General features: G+C 36.7%; 1 protein-coding gene across 1 annotated transcript in view; it reads left to right on the forward strand.

The window, feature by feature from the left end:
- Nucleotides 1-17,627, forward strand: part of NEB (nebulin) — a 185,635-nt gene that overhangs the window by 107,391 nt on the left and 60,617 nt on the right. The window contains exons 88-107 of the mRNA XM_016151113.2: nt 404-511; nt 1,218-1,529; nt 2,885-3,088; nt 3,419-3,523; nt 6,674-6,778; nt 6,877-7,188; nt 7,890-7,994; nt 8,564-8,662; nt 8,833-8,934; nt 9,075-9,182; nt 9,829-10,140; nt 11,496-11,600; nt 11,704-11,808; nt 12,167-12,274; nt 13,027-13,134; nt 13,238-13,351; nt 13,727-13,924; nt 14,287-14,391; nt 15,077-15,181; nt 15,279-15,383. Coding sequence (XP_016006599.2) covers nt 404-511; nt 1,218-1,529; nt 2,885-3,088; nt 3,419-3,523; nt 6,674-6,778; nt 6,877-7,188; nt 7,890-7,994; nt 8,564-8,662; nt 8,833-8,934; nt 9,075-9,182; nt 9,829-10,140; nt 11,496-11,600; nt 11,704-11,808; nt 12,167-12,274; nt 13,027-13,134; nt 13,238-13,351; nt 13,727-13,924; nt 14,287-14,391; nt 15,077-15,181; nt 15,279-15,383 — 2,925 coding nt within the window. The remainder of the gene's footprint in view (nt 1-403; nt 512-1,217; nt 1,530-2,884; nt 3,089-3,418; nt 3,524-6,673; nt 6,779-6,876; nt 7,189-7,889; nt 7,995-8,563; nt 8,663-8,832; nt 8,935-9,074; nt 9,183-9,828; nt 10,141-11,495; nt 11,601-11,703; nt 11,809-12,166; nt 12,275-13,026; nt 13,135-13,237; nt 13,352-13,726; nt 13,925-14,286; nt 14,392-15,076; nt 15,182-15,278; nt 15,384-17,627) is intronic.

Genomic DNA, 17,627 nt, shown 5'->3' on the forward strand with positions numbered 1-17,627 from the left:
CTTGTGCATGTATTCACATATGTTTAAAATATAGAGATATGTGTCCTTATCTTTGTTGGAAAGAAAAATGCAGCGATTTCTCCAAAAACACAACATAAAAACATATATATGCATGTATAGTAGTATGTAGTTCTATTTTTAGTGGAATATTATTAATTTTTCCTTTTAAAAGCCAAACAATATATTTCCTCCCATTTTTACATGATTTACTGTCTCCTAAATTTCCTTCTTTAAAAAAATCTACTGGAACTTAAGTTCAATATGAAACTAGCCTATTTCATAAATCTTAAAGGGAGATTAATTTTCAGTGTTAACTGTTAACGTTTTTTCTTGAACACATTAGCTACATTGTTCAGTAGCTCCCTCTTCAGATTGACTGTGGCATTGCAATCTCCATTTACAGAAACAGTATCAGCAAGCTTGGGAAGACATGAAGATGACTGGTTATGACCTGCGAGCAGACGCCATTGGAATCCAGCATGCCAAGGCTTCCAGGGATATTGCCAGTGATGTAAGACCTCCTTGCCCAGCTTTATCAAACACTAAACAGTAGACACACAGGGTTAATACTGTACTAATCTTTAACTTAATTCTCCAGGATTTATATTTCAGTAGAATGGAGGTCATTGTTATTAGTGTCTTAAAATCCCAAATTCAAGAATAATGTTTACAATTTGACAACTCCCACGCATCTCCGCTTAGTTCTGCTCCTCTTATGTTTAAGCACAGATTTTGATTTTCTTTTCAATATCATCTCAATAGCAGTTAATTTACAAGCACTTAATAGATATTTATGGGTAAAAAGAATTCTGCAGTTTCTTGAAATGCAGCATGAAGAGGTATTCCTGTAATAATTTTATGCAGTACGTGAATAAGCTAGAAAAATACTGATTTTATTCCATTTAAATAGAATTATACATTTTTAAATAAAAGTTTAAGTTTACACTTTAAAAATAAACACATCTAAACAAAGAATCAAGTTAACTGAAATTTTGAAGTACAGGAGGAACTTGTTTGTGGCAAAACCCGAGGGTGACAAACAATGACGGAAGTTTGGGAAACACTGGATGAGCCTATTTTAGGAGATAATCTAGAAGCACAGTTCTTGCCTTAGAGGTGCTCACAGTGCCCCTAAAAGGCTAATATAAGGGAATAGAATTATTTTGAACAGGCTGTCTGGAAAAACAACTCTTCTTTCTTCTGTTTATATCCACCAGTATCTATATAAAACTGCTTACGAGAAACAGAAAGGCCATTATATTGGATGTCGCAATGCCAAGGAAGACCCTAAACTGGTTTGGGCAGCAAATGTGTTGAAGATGCAGAATGACAGGCTGTACAAAAAGGCCTACAATGACCACAAGGCCAAGATCTCCATCCCGGGAGACATGGTGTCTATCAATGCTGCCAAAGAAAGCCAGGCTTTAGCAAGCAACATGGACTATCGCCAGTATCTGCACCAATGGTCTTGCTTTCCTGACCAGAATGATGTCATCCATGCCAGGAAGGCGTATGACCTTCAGAGTGATGTAAGTGTGTGCTTGTGAGGGGAGCACCAACCCAGGTGCCTGAGGAGTGAGCGATTCCCCAGGAAGGAAGTTTTCCACAGCTTTGCCTCCTCATTCCTTCCAGTACTTGGGAAGATACAACTCTCCCTACATTAGCACTTCTCTTTAGCATTTTATCAAGTTTAATAATATCCTACCTTAGACATGGTTCCATAGTGTAGCAGTTAGCATGTCTGCTTTACACACAGAAGATCCTGAGCTCATGCTCTAGTGGAGCCACTGTCCATAGCCATGCCACCCCGAGCAAGCCCCTTGTCTGTTCTCGGAAGCTAAGCAGGGTTGGGTCTGGTTAGCACTTGGATGGGACACCACCTGGGAAGACCAGGTGCTGTAGGCATAAATAATAATAATAAATAATAAAAATAATAATTTCCTACCTTACTACTAGTTTATTCAGAAGGTTTTCATTTTCATTGTTAATGGTGCTCCCAAATTTTTTTTATAAATTTGCTAACAGGTGCAGTGTTGGTAGTTTATTAAAGATAAGAATTTTCATGGTCCTTCAATTATTTATTGAAGAAGGACATGGCTGTAGTTCATAAATTTAATTTCAAAGGTTAACAGCATGCTCCAAATATCGGTAAAATATCAGTAAAAAATGAGATGGCTGAGAAGGAGTGATCGTGGCACTATGAAAGAGAGATGGGAAAAGCTTGTCTAAGGAAGTGCTGATTAATGGGGATATGATAGGAGAGTAAGAGTTGGCTCCATGAGGAAGACACAGAATAACCAGCATATGAAAAGCACAAACTAAAAGGTCGCCATGGTCAGAATTCACAGGCCAAAGGGAGGCACAAACAAGATGAGGCTGGGAGAAGAGGTAGGGACTGGTTGATGCTAGACCATCCTTCACCTTCTAGTCCATGTTAAGGATTTTGGTCATTATCTTAATTCAATGAGAAGCCAAAGGATAGGAGAATGTTGTGACATCAGATTTGAAGTGTGACTTTTGAAAAGATTCTGGCTGCTTTGTGGAGATCTTACTGGAGAGCCCATTATTATTGCTTTAAAGTCCACGTTGACTAGTATGGTGATTACCTAATATTATTCAAAATTTTTTTATGCATCCCCTAAACAGAGAGCTCCTTCTACATCATTCTGCTTTTGAAAATATACATAGGTTCCCAACACAGACCCCGAGCCACAGAAAACAAGCAGAACAAAACACTAGTGTTCATATGGGGAGTTATGTTTGTCAGGCCAGTGCTCAGTTTTTATTATTGTTTATGGAAGATAAAATGTAACACAAAACTGCTTCCTTATTTCACTACAATTTTTAAAAACCTGCTTCTAGTTAACTTTGTTTTCTTTCTCAGAATATCTACAAGGCTGACTTGGAGTGGTTACGTGGCATTGGCTGGATGCCTGATGGGTCTCCTGAAGTACTGAGAGTCAAAAATGCCCAGGAGATCCTACGAGATAGTGTCTATCGGACACCAGTAGTGAACCTCAAGTACACAAGTATTGTTGACACACCTGAAGTTGTCCTTGCTAAATCAAATGCTGAAAATATTAGTATTGTAAGTCACCTTTTTCTCTATATCAACATTAAGTTATTGTTATAAACAAATTATAAGTAATTAACCTGATAATCTAATAATAATAATGATGATGCTAGCAAAGATTTTAATAAATAATATTGATGGGTTGTTTTATGTTATTAATTTTAAACAAAAATTCAAATTATTAATAAAAATTGTTAATAAAGATTTTATTCAAATTTGAGTAAATTATGTGAAAAGATTCTAGAACTTTTTTACCTTAATATGAAAAGATTTGAGATCAGAAAAATTGAAAGTTATGCATTGAAAGTTATGAAGTAATTTTGTTATTATTGACTCTTTTCATAGCCAAAGTACAGAGAAGTTTGGGACAAGGATAAAACCTCGATCCACATAATGCCAGATACTCCAGAAATTAATCTTGCCAGAGCCAATGCTCTTAATGTGAGCAATGTAAGTACTGCAACAGATGCCCTTTTTTATTTGGAAAGTCACTTAGTTGGTGTTACAATATCACCAATGGTACTCTTCATAGCCAAGGGAGAGAAATTGACTGGGTGGAGGTGGGAAAGACTCCTTAGCATCAGTCCTGGACCAGGAGGGAGGAGAGGAGCAGATCCCTGGCTCTGAGTCACTGGGCAAGGCCGGGTACTGATGAGTCAATGTTAACATGGCAAAAGGGAGAAGGGGATAAGGACAAGAAAGTAGAAAGAGGAATGAAGAGACATACAAACAAGAAAAGAGAATTAATAACATTCAGATAAACTCAAACTATGAGAATTCTTCGCAAAACTCTTCAATTTTAAAACCTGGACTATAGAGAATTTTCCAGGAAACTGCAAATTACCAAAATTGACCCCAGAAAAAGAATGAAAATATATAGCAAAACATTAGAAGGGTTATTAAAGACTTACCTTCCTCTTCTCAAATGCCAGAGTCACCTGGATAATTTCACAGAAGAATTCTTTCAGGACTTCAAGAAATAAGCAAACTATCATGGAGCCCAATGATAAAATAAAAGCTATCACAATTTCCAAAATTTGTCAGAATAGTTCCACAAAGGAGAACTAGACAAATAATAATGTGGAAAATCTTACATAAAATATTAACAAATCAAATTCATTAGTACATAAATATGATATGATCCAAACAAGTAGGGCTCATCCAAGAATACTAAGAAGGTTTTATAGTCAGAAAGCTAATAATGTAGTGGAACGAAAGAGAATAGTTGTATGCTCATTATACTAGATTTGAAGAAGCACATGACAAGATCCAATATTTATTCTAAATTTTTAAAATCAAATCTTAATAAAATAAGAAGAAATGAATATTTCCTTGGCATGACTAAAAGAATAAATTTCAAACCAAAGACCAGACTCATCCTCAGTAACTAAGCTTCTGATTTAAATCAGGAATAAAACAAAGATGCCCACTAAAATCACCATTATTTAACATTTGCTGGAAGTTCTAGCTAACTGAGTGAACTTTTCATTATAGTCAAAATAATTATAAGTGTGTTATATAATTATATAATAAATATTGGAAAGAAAAAGGTGAAATTATCATATTGGCAGAATAAATATTATATGCCTGGGAGAAACAAAGGAATCAACTTAAAAATCTATTAAATAAAATGTGAGAATTCAGGTATGTGGCTAACTCTGCAATTCAGCAAAGTTCATGGATCACAGGTTTCTTGTGTGTAGAATAAGTACAACCTTAGAAGAAGGATACAACTTTAGTATAATTCACCATAGTTTGAAACTTTGCATCTTTCAAGAAGATTCCTGTACCATCAGCTCATTATCATGAGCGGCTTGGGAGGTAATTTTTCCAAGATTGAAAAAAAAACAAAATTTTAGAGCACTGATACATTTTTTTTCAGACCAGAATCAATATTATGGTGCACTGTACTCTTGTCATCGAGTGACTGGATTGAGAGGCAGTCAGCTCTTCATTTTGGCATAGCCTCCTTGGCCTCTTTTGTTTGATCCAGAGTCATCTTTGGCAGGAGAATTCTGGGAAATCTCTTGTGCTTTCTTTTGCATAACACATTTCTGTATCTGGAAATACCAGAATCCTACTATTGATATGATGATGTAAGCAAGGCTAATATTTGAAACTATGTCAAAAGTAAATGTATTAACTTTAGATATTTAGATATTAGTGAGAATGGCTTGTGTTTTGGAAGAAATCAAACATCCCATTTGTATGTACATTTCTTTACACAAGCGTCACCATTACCATAATCTTTAAAAAAATCTGCTATTTAACACTCTTCCCATCATTTAGAAAGCATAACATTTTTAGACTATTTGTATACAATTTTATAGGTAACCAAGCAAATTCACACTAAATCAACTCATTCAATCTTCAAACTAACCACATTAGTAAAATACAGTAATTTTGTTTTAATCAAATGAGAACTTTGAAACTTAGAAAGATTAAAGAATTTGTCCATGTTCTCAAAGTTAGCAGATGAAGAAGACTGGTGTTAAGCCAGATTTTTTTTTAGTTCAAATAAAAAATATATTTGACCATATAAGCAAATACAAATTAATGCATATGAGATAATAATATAATAATATATTTAATAAAAAGAAGTAAATAAAAAACAAAAAAAACCCATAATGACAAGTTTTCATTAAGTATTCTCTAGTATAAGCATTTAAATATGAAGAATACTTTTTTTGTACAGAAAACAAGTCAGTTCTTAAAATAGGACTACCCAAAATTCATACAAAAACTTGAATGAAAATTCATACAAAACCTATCCATACTTATAAAGATAATATTTATCTGAGCTCTCATATTTCAGATATGCAAAAGCCACAAAACTATAAATAACTGAAATTTACCCCTCATTTCTACACTGTTCAAATTCTCATACTGATTGATATAATTTCTAAATTATACATTTAAATTACTGTTGTTTCTGAGTCTTTTTTGACATTGCCAATACAGAATATGTCTGTTTAAATATGAATATATATTTAAAATATTATTCGTACATCAGTTACTCCTTTAACTTCTTTTTATAAACAAAAGATGCTACATTTGAAAAAATGACTAGTACTATCCAATTGTACTTCAGCAGGGACATCTAACATTCCCAAACGATATACATCACTAATCACATAAGAAGCTCTAAGGAACTATATTGGGGAGAAACCCCACAAATGTAAAAAGGTTATAATTTTGAAGATCACAAAATTGACTTGAATTTAAAAATTAAATAAATCGAATTACTGAATTAAAGAAATTCAATCATAGCCTATTCATGTCTGAACATAAACTTATTCCAAAACTACCAATATAAGAAACAGCTAAAAAAACTCTTTTACATAAACCATAAACAAGTACATCAAGGCTATGATTCAAATTAAAAAGATAGAACTCCTGTCAAGCCCAGATCTTTGGACTCCAGACATGATTTTATATTACAGTACAGTGTTGCAGAATGATTCTTTCACCTATTCTCTTTTCTTTAGCTGGTTCTGGGACTTCAAAATTGTATCCCTCTGATATTAATTCTACTTGAGACCTTGGTGTTAGTGGTAAATCTTAATCTGGACTGATATTTTGGTTTTTTGTTCTCTTCAGAAAATTTACCGTGAAGGTTGGGATGAAATGAAGATGAGCTGCGATATACGGCTGGATGCCATCCCTATCCAGGCCGCCAAGGCCTCCAGGGAGATTGCCAGTGACGTAAGTATGGCCTTGTATACCTTCTCAGTTTCTTAAGCAAATCTTTATGTGCATCAAGAGTATACTGTGATCCATCTGCTTTGTTTTTCCATCTCCAGTATAAATACAAGCTTGACCACGAGAAGCAGAAGGGACACTATGTGGGCACTCTCACAGCAAGGGATGACAACAAGATCCGATGGGCCCTCATAGCTGGAAAGATTCAGAATGAAAGAGAGTACCGGATGCAATGGGCCAAATGGAAAACTAAGTTCCAAAGCCCTGTGGATATGCTTTCTATCTTGCATTCTAAAAACTGCCAGACTCTGGTCAGCGACATTGATTACCGTAATTACTTACACCAATGGACATGCCTGCCCGACCAAAACGATGTGATTCAGGCCAAGAAAGCCTATGAACTGCAAAGTGATGTGAGTAAGCCGCAATTTGGGATGAGCTCTTCTCTCATTTTTCCATGACTTTCAGAAAGTTTATGTCATTAAATCCTTGTGTCATCACTTCATATCTTTATACAGCCAAGAATTTGATTTTAGTTATACCTTATAGTATGCTACCAAAATCACCAAAGTCATGAAAGATCTAGACTTTATGTCAAGAAATAAATGGTAGTGTGAATTTAGTTCTTAATTGTTACAGGGTTAAGACAACTACTGTGAAAGTAATATTTCTACAGAATTTAAGTAATAACAAAGGTTTGTCATAAGTGAAATATTGACAGTCCATGGAGAGATATAGGTACAAATATTATTTCTTTAGTTGATATGGTGTTTAAACTTTTTGAATTAAGTTGCAAGGTTTTTAAACCAGGAAGTTTTGTGTACAAACCTAGGATTTCCCATTTCTCTTGAAAAATTAGAGGATAAGACTCTGGATGTGCATTAGCCCTGGCAATAATAACATTGAGCTGAACCGAAGCTAATCCCTTCTAAATAGAAAATATGTCCCTCAGTTTGTCATACCACCTGACCTCCTATTTAATTTCCTTATGTTACCTGCCTAGCTGCTTGACTCTGTCATCCTTAAGTTGTATTTCTCCATTAGATCAATGGATAGAATAAACAGGGCCATGTGGCAAGGGTTGCTGACTTCATCCTGGCCTTATTCTCAACAGGCTATATACAAGGCTGACTTGGAATGGTTACGTGGAATTGGGTGGATGCCAAATGATTCTGTTTCTGTCAATCACGCCAAACACGCTGCGGATATCTTCAGTGAGGTATTCCAAGATTTTATCCTGCCATTTAGTGCATTTCCTAAGAGAATGAATAAATATATACGCATGAGCCAAAATGCAATCATTTCATGTCGGCAATTTAAATAATTTCAATTGCCATCATTTAAGCCAAGCATAGATTTTTCCAAAACAATCCTATATTGTCGCTAGGATATAGTGGGTCTGCATCCATAATAGAATTCCCAGCACCCTTATTGATGCTTGGAATTTTATAGAGGAGAATTTCTTTTTTTCAGAAATAGCAATACACTTGAGAGAAGTTTGTGCAGTTGAAAAAATTGTATTGAGTATTATGATACACATAATAATAAATCACATTACTTTGGGAGCTAAGCAAACCTGTTGCTTTAAAATCTGTGGGAGGTATAAGATGCCAACCCATTTGTTAAAAAATAAAATGCTAAGAAGAAAGCCAAATTGCTAAGAAGATGCCTTTCAAACATGATGCTTTACACTTCTGGTAGAGAAGGGTCCTTAAATTTAGCATATCCTTCTCAGCTCACACAGGATGAAAGACTACGACTGTCTAAAAGATATTTTCTTTCCCATAGAAAAAATATCGCACAAAAATAGAAACTCTGAACTTTACTCCTGTGGATGACAGAGTTGATTATGTGACAGCGAAACAAAGTGGTGAGATCCTAAATGATGTAAGTACATGGCTATAGTTCTAAACTTGCCCAATCATGAAGATTTTCACCTACTTATACTTGGCAATACAATTATTCTCTGAGATATAGATTGTAATCATTGATGCTAGCATTTGCTTACGTTGTGTTCTTAGCATCAAGTAACTTATTCCCTTGCCTCTTGTTTCTAGATTAAATACCGGAAAAATTGGAATGACACCAAATCAAAGTATACCCTCACAGAGACCCCTCTGCTGCACACCGCCCAGGAGGCAGCCCGGATACTGGACCAGGTATGGGTCTTACCTTGATGCCTTGGACTTTGCGTGGGGGTGGAGGACCATAACACAGTTGTCGGAAATGTCTGCACGCGACATATTCCTCCACTCTGACTCCTCAGTGTAACTCTCTGTTGTGGCCCTCTGTCTTCTAGCACCTCTACAAGGAAGGCTGGGAGAAACAAAAAGCCACGGGTTACATTTTGCCTCCAGATGCTGTGCCATTTGTTCATGCGCATCACTCTAGCGATGTTCAGAGTGAGGTAATTCATCTTGATATGAGTGTGCTTTGCAAAAGCTGGACCTTGCCCATGGGAGAACCCAGTTATGCTAAGGCATAGCACAGTGGACTGTTCCTTGTTGGCTCGGCAGGCCTGCTGGGGTTGGGGGTGGTTGGAGAACATACTCCCTTCTAGTCTTTTTCCCATGGGCTTTCAGCATTTTTTCCACCCTTGGCTTCTTTAAAAGCTATTATTTGAGTTTTTTACTTTTTTTAAATTTATTTTTTAATTGAGGTGTAATTGAAGTATAACATTATATTAGTTTCAAGTGTACAAGATAATGATTCGATATTTGTATATTTTTCAAAATGATCTCCACAATAAGTCTAGTTAACATCCATCACCATCTTCACTTTTTCCTCTATTCCCCGCTTTTCTAAAACCTCTAGACCTTTAGATAGAACAGAATTAGACTTAGAAAACGAATACCGTTTTTGTATTTTTAAACTGATATTTAAATTGATATTTCTTCATTCTTAAAATTTATTTCAGTGCTTTTTATTATTTATTCTCGGGGTGGGGGTGTGTGACACAAAAAGCTGGGAGGCCGAATTTGCTGATGGTTAAAGTCCCTTTTGCCCTGTGTACTTATCAAAGCTAATGGAACCTCTGTGCTTCTTCCCACCAGCTGAAATACAAAGCCGAACATGTAAAACAAAAAGGTCATTATGTTGGTGTTCCAACCATGAGAGATGATCCTAAACTGGTTTGGTTTGAGCATGCGGGCCAGATTCAGAATGACAGACTATACAAGGAGGACTATCATAAAACAAAGACCAAAATCAATATACCTGGTGACATGATGTCGGTGTTGGCCGCCAAGCAGGGGCAGACCCTTGTCAGTGATATTGATTACCGTAATTACCTGCACCAATGGACATGCCATCCAGACCAAAACGATGTTATTCAGGCAAAGATGGCCTATGAACTGCAGAGTGATGTAAGCGCCTTTTGTTTCTTAATTATCTAGAAACGTATGGTATACTCTGAGAATTATAAGCAGCACTCCAGAGCCACCAGTCTTTGAAACTTGGAGCCATAAATATTTAGTTTTTTTTCAAGAAGGGAATTGAAGCTTGATATGATGTAGAGAAAGACTGGGAGCAGTGATTGGGTGACAGCTTTGCCTCCTGGCTATACATTTCTGAATAACTTTCAAAGTTGATGTTTTTGAAACTCTGGTATTTCTGTACTATTGGCACCAGCAACTCCTCACTCATATTTGCATGAAAAAAATTATCAACTCGCTTAAAATAATGATGAGCTTCAATGGGAATTAAGATTGAGTTGGGATTTGACAACACTGCATAATAGCATAGTCAAGTACCTGGGACTGCCCCATTCTTGCTTTGCCGAGCACTTCATTCCTCAAGGCATTTCTGAAGCAAAACAAAAACAAAAGGGACACAGACTGCTGATGAGCTGCATGAAGGCCCAGAATTTCTCATGCAGAGCTTTGGTGAAGCTAGGGAAAGAACGTGACTTAGGCCTTATACTGAATCCTGAATCAATATCTCTACCTGACACCAGCAGTCTGTAGGAAACAGAAACATGATGCATCAACATGATGCTCAGGTGCACAAAGGAGCTGACCTACCTGCATTTTCCCATCATTATCAGAACAAAAACAGGAAGTCAAAGCTTACCTGTAGCACAGGGGCTGGAATTAAACCTCCCACCTCACTGACTACTGCAGCAGGAAGGCCGTCCTGGAACTTTAATCAGATTAGTGACTCCTCTTCATCTGGTATGGGCAGGCTGGGAGAATCCAGGAGCTAGGTGGGGAAGGTGAGAGACAGGCTTGACCAGAGGGTTGCCTCCTCCTACCCTACAGCACATGAGCATTTACTTATGTAATTTCCTTTATTCTAGATGTACTGCATATTTCTGTATCACTAAATATACTAAGTCCATCTAAAATTTCAACCTCCTTGGTATAACCTTTGTTTATACTCATAGCTGAAAACAACAGCTCCCTGCCCTTACTTCCCATAGCACCTGAGTGGTCTTGATCTCACAGCACTTACCACTTTCCACTTTGTAAAGGACTTCTCTCTATGTCTACATCTTCTTTATACTTATCCCTCAAAGCACCTAGCATAATGCTTCATACATAGGAAGAGTTTTCAGAAATATTGCTTAGGTGAACAGATAAAATCATAATTGAATCAACGAGACAATAATCACAAGAGGAAATCCTTTAAAATTTCTGGAAAAAAAAATTTCTAATCTGCTGTCAGTAACCTTGTGTCTGAGTCATTTATTCCCGCATCATATCTCTCTTCCTGCTCTCAGAACATCTACAAAGCCGACCTGGAATGGCTCCGAGGCATTGGCTGGATCCCCCTGGATTCTGTGGAGCATGTGAGGGTTACTAAAAACCAAGAAATGGTGAATCAGGTACAAAAGCCTTCTTCTTACCTAATACCAGGCCTCTTTAGCTGCCATGTGGGAATAGGTACCCTGTAGGGGGAGACCTGTCTTCATCTCTGTGTCTTTGCAGGTAAAATATAAGAAAGCTGCTCTTGACAACTATCCTAACTTCACAAGTGTGGTAGATCCTCCAGAGATTGTTTTGGCCAAGATTAACTCAGTCAATCAAAGTGATGTAAGTTTGCTATGTGTATAACGAGACATATAGACTGGGAGCTAGTTGTCTGTCGCTGAACAGATTGGCTTAACTTCAGATAATTACCTGTAAGAAAATAAGGGTGGGGGATTATAAGATGATCTTTGGGAACAAATGTCTTAAAAGCTGCTAGTAAGTGGTATAATTATACCCACTTTTAGATAGTATCCATATTCTCATCCAAAATTATTCTATTATATTAGCTGAAGGACTGAAATTGAGCCAGGTAGTTCATTTTAATCTCTACATGTAGACCGATTATTATCTTGCTAGGTAGATCCTATGAAACTTTAAAAATACATTTATAGTAAGGTTTTGTTTGGTTTTCTCTCCTTAGGTTAAATACAAAGAAACATTTAATAAATTAATAAAGGGCAAGTATATATTTTCTCCAGATACGCCATATATCACCCACTCCAAAGACATGGAAAAGCTCTACAGTACCGTAAGTTCTGTTTATGTGACATACAACTCAGTTCCGAATTGTAAACTCTTGTCAGTTTTCATGTTTTTGGATGATTTCGTGAACAACTGAACTTATAGCGAGATCGATTATTTTTTGTTATATTTAGTCTCATTTATTAAAATTAGCATATTATTCGGAGAGAGTAACATTTATTCAGCTGGTATTTTTTGAGCTACTGTGATGCGCTAGGCCCTGTAAGAGGCACTGAAGAGCTAAAGCTCTATGAAACAAGCCCTTCAGGAGCTCACACAAGTGAGAGAGACAGACATACAAATGAATAGGTAGATAATAATGTAGCAAGTGCTGTAGCAGCTACCAAAAAAAAAAAAAAAAAGGAAAGGCTGGCCCTCTTCAGCAATTATGTACAAACATCTCCAGCCAACAAAAGAAGATTTGTCCTCTAAAGTTTAGTTCCACTAACTTAAAGGATGATATATGTGTGCATGCTCAATGGGAAGCGATCTTTTGTGATTCTCTCCCGACGTGCAAATTTGTTTTGACTTTTATAACTGTAAATATAGTTAAACTTAGTATTAAAATGCCCTAGAATCTGTAGATTTCATTTGCACCAAGCCAAAAGACTGTAACCTGTTAATGGGTACCAATGGCTATAAATAAAGATTTAAGCCTCACTTTTAAATATTTCACCTTGATTTTAACCATTTTCTTTTTAGTGGCATCTGAAAGAAATCGAAGGCAAACTTCCATTGACACACATTTCTTTGTTCTAGATACTGTACAAAGGGGCGTGGGAGGGGACCAAAGCCTATGGCTACACCTTGGACGAACGCTACATTCCTATTGTCGGAGCCAAGCACGCCGACTATGTGAACAGTGAGGTCGGTAGGACATATTCTTCTCATAGGTTTGAGAGTCTTTATTGGCGAGCAAGGGGCTGGTTGGAAAATCCCAGTAGTTCTCAATGTGGTACCTACTTTACAGCTTAAATACAAAGAGACATTTGAGAAGCAGAAGGGTCACTACCTGGCTGGAAAAGAAATCAGTGAGTTCCCTGGTGTGGTTCACTGTCTGGATTTCCAAAAGATGAGGAGTGCGGTAAGGAAAGCTCACTTTGACTTTGTTTCTGATCTGCCTTTTGGTTTGAGATTAGCGGGACGGAGCAGTGGGAATGAGTCAGTCTTGAGACTTTCCCCCATCCCTTAAGCATGTTAGATGACTGAGTTTCCAGCCTCCCTCCTCCACTACCAAACACACAGTGAGGGCTCTGTACTTGACGACAAGATCACTATTTACCTTGTATTATAAAAGGTTGGGAAATTTTAAAAGAAGAATATATTAAAGTATCATTTTTTAACCTTAGCGTATTCTAAATGCACTGATCTATATTAGAAATAAGACTCCAAAAGAGATTGATCTGAATAATTTACATTTCCCTTTATTATTTTTGTCTTTAAAAATGTTATTCTTTAGTTGAACTACAGAAAAAATTATGAGGACACCAAAGCAAATATCCATATCCCCAATGATATGATGAATCACGTGCTGGCTAAAAAATGCCAATACATCCTCAGCGACCTAGAGTACCGACACTACTTCCACCAGTGGACATCTCTTCCGGAAGAACCCAATGTTATACGGGCCAGAAACGCACAGGAGATCTTGAGTGATGTATGATGTCTTTTCCACAGCTAGACTTAATGACAGCCTTCACGCAGCCCTGCTTTGGCCCCCATGCTTTTCGATACAAAATGGCATGAGTAACCACTTTTCGGTGTAAGAATCCCTCTGAGCCATGGGACACCTGTGTTAAATATTTAGTCTGTTTAATACTAGGCTAAGACTTAGCTATTGCTCTCCTCCTAAACTTCTTTAGATGAGAGTGTTAAAGACTGCCCAGCTGCTGAGAGGCCCATCCTGTGACCACAAAGCAAGCCCTGAGCATGGCCACAAGCTAATAGGAAATCATCAAAATATTCAACTGTAAATTTAGTTAGGACCTATCGTCTTTTACTATTTTTTCTTCCTTGCAGAATGTGTATAAAGATGACTTGAATTGGCTGAAAGGCATTGGATGCTACGTTTGGGATACACCCCAGATCCTCCAAGCCAAGAAATCATACGACCTCCAGAGTCAGGTGAGCCCATCTTCCTAGATAGACTAGCTCGCCGTGAATCAATGGAATCCATGGTGGGTATTGGCAAGGTGGTCCCTGTGCCCAGACCGAGAAAGCTGCTCTGACAATGTATGACCAAAGGGAACCAAAGGCCCACTGCCCGGTACTACCTCTCCTTGTGGACTGCTCTGGTGCTGGACCTTCTCGGGTTTAGTCTCTCCATAGTTTAAGGCATTACACATTTCTAACAAAAAGTTATCTGGGAAGTGTTTCATAGTGAACTACTCTCAGCATCAATACCTTAGCTGATCAGGTTAACTTACATAGAGTAGAATGCAAATGCATACTTTGACCATAGGTAAGTAAGTTTTGAAGTAAAACAATTGCTATTTGAAAAATCCCCCAGCATATGGCTCAGCTCTGATATGGCAAACTAGTGGACTATCAAAATAAAGGGGTTGCTGTCAGGGGTGGAGTATAGGCATGGAAAATACAATGAAAAGAAGGAGACAAAGATCTAGACCCACTCTTGGTCAAGAGAAACTATGACTTTTGACAGCCATACAAAGTCTGCAAGACTGTAAAGTGGTAGTATTAAAGCAGAAACCCAGAAATAATAAGGGCACATCTAAGTTGGCAAAAACTGCTACAGCTGATGGCAGAGCTGTATTGTACCATTTTTGATGACTTTTGTTTTTCTTTACAGATACAATACACAGCAGAAGGTAAAGAAAATCTGCAAAATTATAATCTGGTCACCGATACACCAGTTTATGTGACTGCTCTTCAAAGCGGCATTAATGCCAGTGAGGTGTGTCTGTCTTATCTTCTCTTCCAGAACAAGCCATTAGTTGTCTTTATGTATTTTCAAACAGCAGAAATAATAACCCGTCATTTTTTGTCCGTAGGTGAAATATAAAGAAAATTATCACCAGAATAAGGACAAATATACGACAGTTGTAGAAACAGTGGATCATGACAGAATCAAGAATCTGAAGGAGCTTTACAGCAGTGTGAGTTGAGTTTTTCTTTTCTCTTGCATTTGAGTTACCTTTTTTCCTCTTTGGAGACAATAAGAAAAGGGATAGGCACTCTACTTCCAAAGGTTTGTCCAGTTTTTAGCTGGACCTTTCAATTCCTATTTTATCTTATGAATTCTCCTACTTACAATTAAATAAGCCCTAATTTGAATATTACACTATTGCACAAAGTTGACCCAAGTTGAGCAACATCTTCCGTATTGCGGGCAGGTACTGTTGACACTATTCTTTCTTGACCTTGAATTTGTCCTTCTCTGGCTTTTCCAGTGGCCAATGGCTTACAGCCCAACCAAAGCACTCTTTTTTTCCTCCTCTGAACTGATTAACACACATTTTTCGATCTTCATTTTGAAATAATTCAAGATTTACAGAAAAATTGCAAAAATAGTACAGATGCCCACATAGTTTTCTCTGTAGTCCAGTTATCAAAACTAAGAAATTAACATTGTTGTAATGTTAATTATAGACTTTACCCAGACTTCATCAGTTTTTCCACTAAGGTACTTTCTGTTCCCAAGACCAGTCCAGAGTCTCACACTGCATTTAGTTTTCATGACTTCTTAGATCTTTCAATCTGATCGTTTCTCAGTCTTTCCTCGTCTTTTTCTGATCCTGACACCTTTGAAGAATACTAGTCGGTTATTCCATAGAAATGTCCCTCATTTGATTTCGTATGGTGTTTTCTCATGATTAAATTGAGAGTATGCATTTTTGGCAAAAATAACACATTAGTAATGTGCCCTTCTCAGTGCATCATAGCAGATGGTACACGATGTCAACTATAGGGGATGTCGACTTTCATCACTTGGTGCAGTTGCACTCTGCTGAGCTTCTCCACTATAAAGTTGCTATTTTCCCCTTTATTATTAATAAATATCTTGAAGGAGATCTTTTGGAACTATGCAAATATCCTGTTTCTCCTCAGGCTTTCTCTCACATCCAACTATATCTATTTTTAAAACTGAGTTCATACTGATTTCTCCAATGGAATTCAACACCACAGGGTTCATTCTAGCCTTCTCTCTTTCCTGATCTATAACTTCTTTTTCTAACTTTGTAACTTTCTTTTTCTTTTTCAGTAAAAAGCCTGACTCTCATTATCTATTACATACTTACTTATTTTTGCAACCCTTGTATGCATATAAAGTAATTTCAGAATTGCTAACCTATACCCATGAGAAACAAATTCACTGGAGTACAGGATTTTGTGTACAGTTAGTTTTATCTGTAGTCTTAGAGTATCCTGTCAAAATACCATTTTCTAAAATAAATTAGTTATTTTCCTCCCCATTTCCTTCACTGTAGTCTTATTATACATTTGTAACACAATTAGATTTATTCATTACAATTTGTATTCCATTTTAGTCCCCTTCCTTATTCTAATTGATTTTTTGTTTTAATTTAAGTATAGTAAATTTCACCATTTTTGGTATATAGTACTATGAATTTTGATAAATATATAAAGTCATGTATTCATCACCACAGTCAAAATACAGAAAAATTCTGTATCACCTCCAAATTTCCCTCCTGCTTCTTCTCTCCTCTTTTCTTGCATCCAGAGATGTTTCCTATCCCTAGAGTTTTACCTTTCCAAAATGTCATTTAAATGGAATTGTATAGTATGTTGCCATTAGGTCTGGCTGCTTTTTCTTGGCCAAATGCATTTATGTATCATGCAGATTGCTGCATAAATCATTAGTTTATTCTTTTTATTGCAAAATGGTATCCCATTGCATGGACATATCACAGTTTATCCATTCACAGTTGAAGGACACTGGAGTTGTTTCCAGTTTTCATCAGTTATGAATAAAGCAGCAGCCTATGTTTGCATATAGCCTTTTGTCATTATCTATCCTATGGCATGTTTACTTAGTATGTTAGTTTTTATTTCTCCTGAGTAAACAAATACCTAGGAGTAGAAACAAACACATTTTGAGGTTCCACTAGCTACATAAAAGTAGGGAAAAGTCAACAGGTTTTTTTTTTTTTTAATAATGTTAGACCTATAGGGAATGAATATAGTATCAAAAAATCTGATAACTGTCAAACTGTACTAAGAACTATGGTAAAGAACAAAATAATGAATTATGAAATTACTGTCATGGTATTAAATCAGTTATTCACTTAAGGGTACTTGGATCCAACAGAGTAAGATGATCCAGAGTTTGGTCAGATCTGAGGAAAGAAATGGGGGAAAGAGAGGGAATCTGCTATTCA

This window comes from Rousettus aegyptiacus, unplaced genomic scaffold, assembly GCF_014176215.1.
Source record: "Rousettus aegyptiacus isolate mRouAeg1 unplaced genomic scaffold, mRouAeg1.p scaffold_m13_p_2, whole genome shotgun sequence".
Classification (NCBI taxonomy): Eukaryota; Metazoa; Chordata; class Mammalia; order Chiroptera; family Pteropodidae; genus Rousettus; species Rousettus aegyptiacus.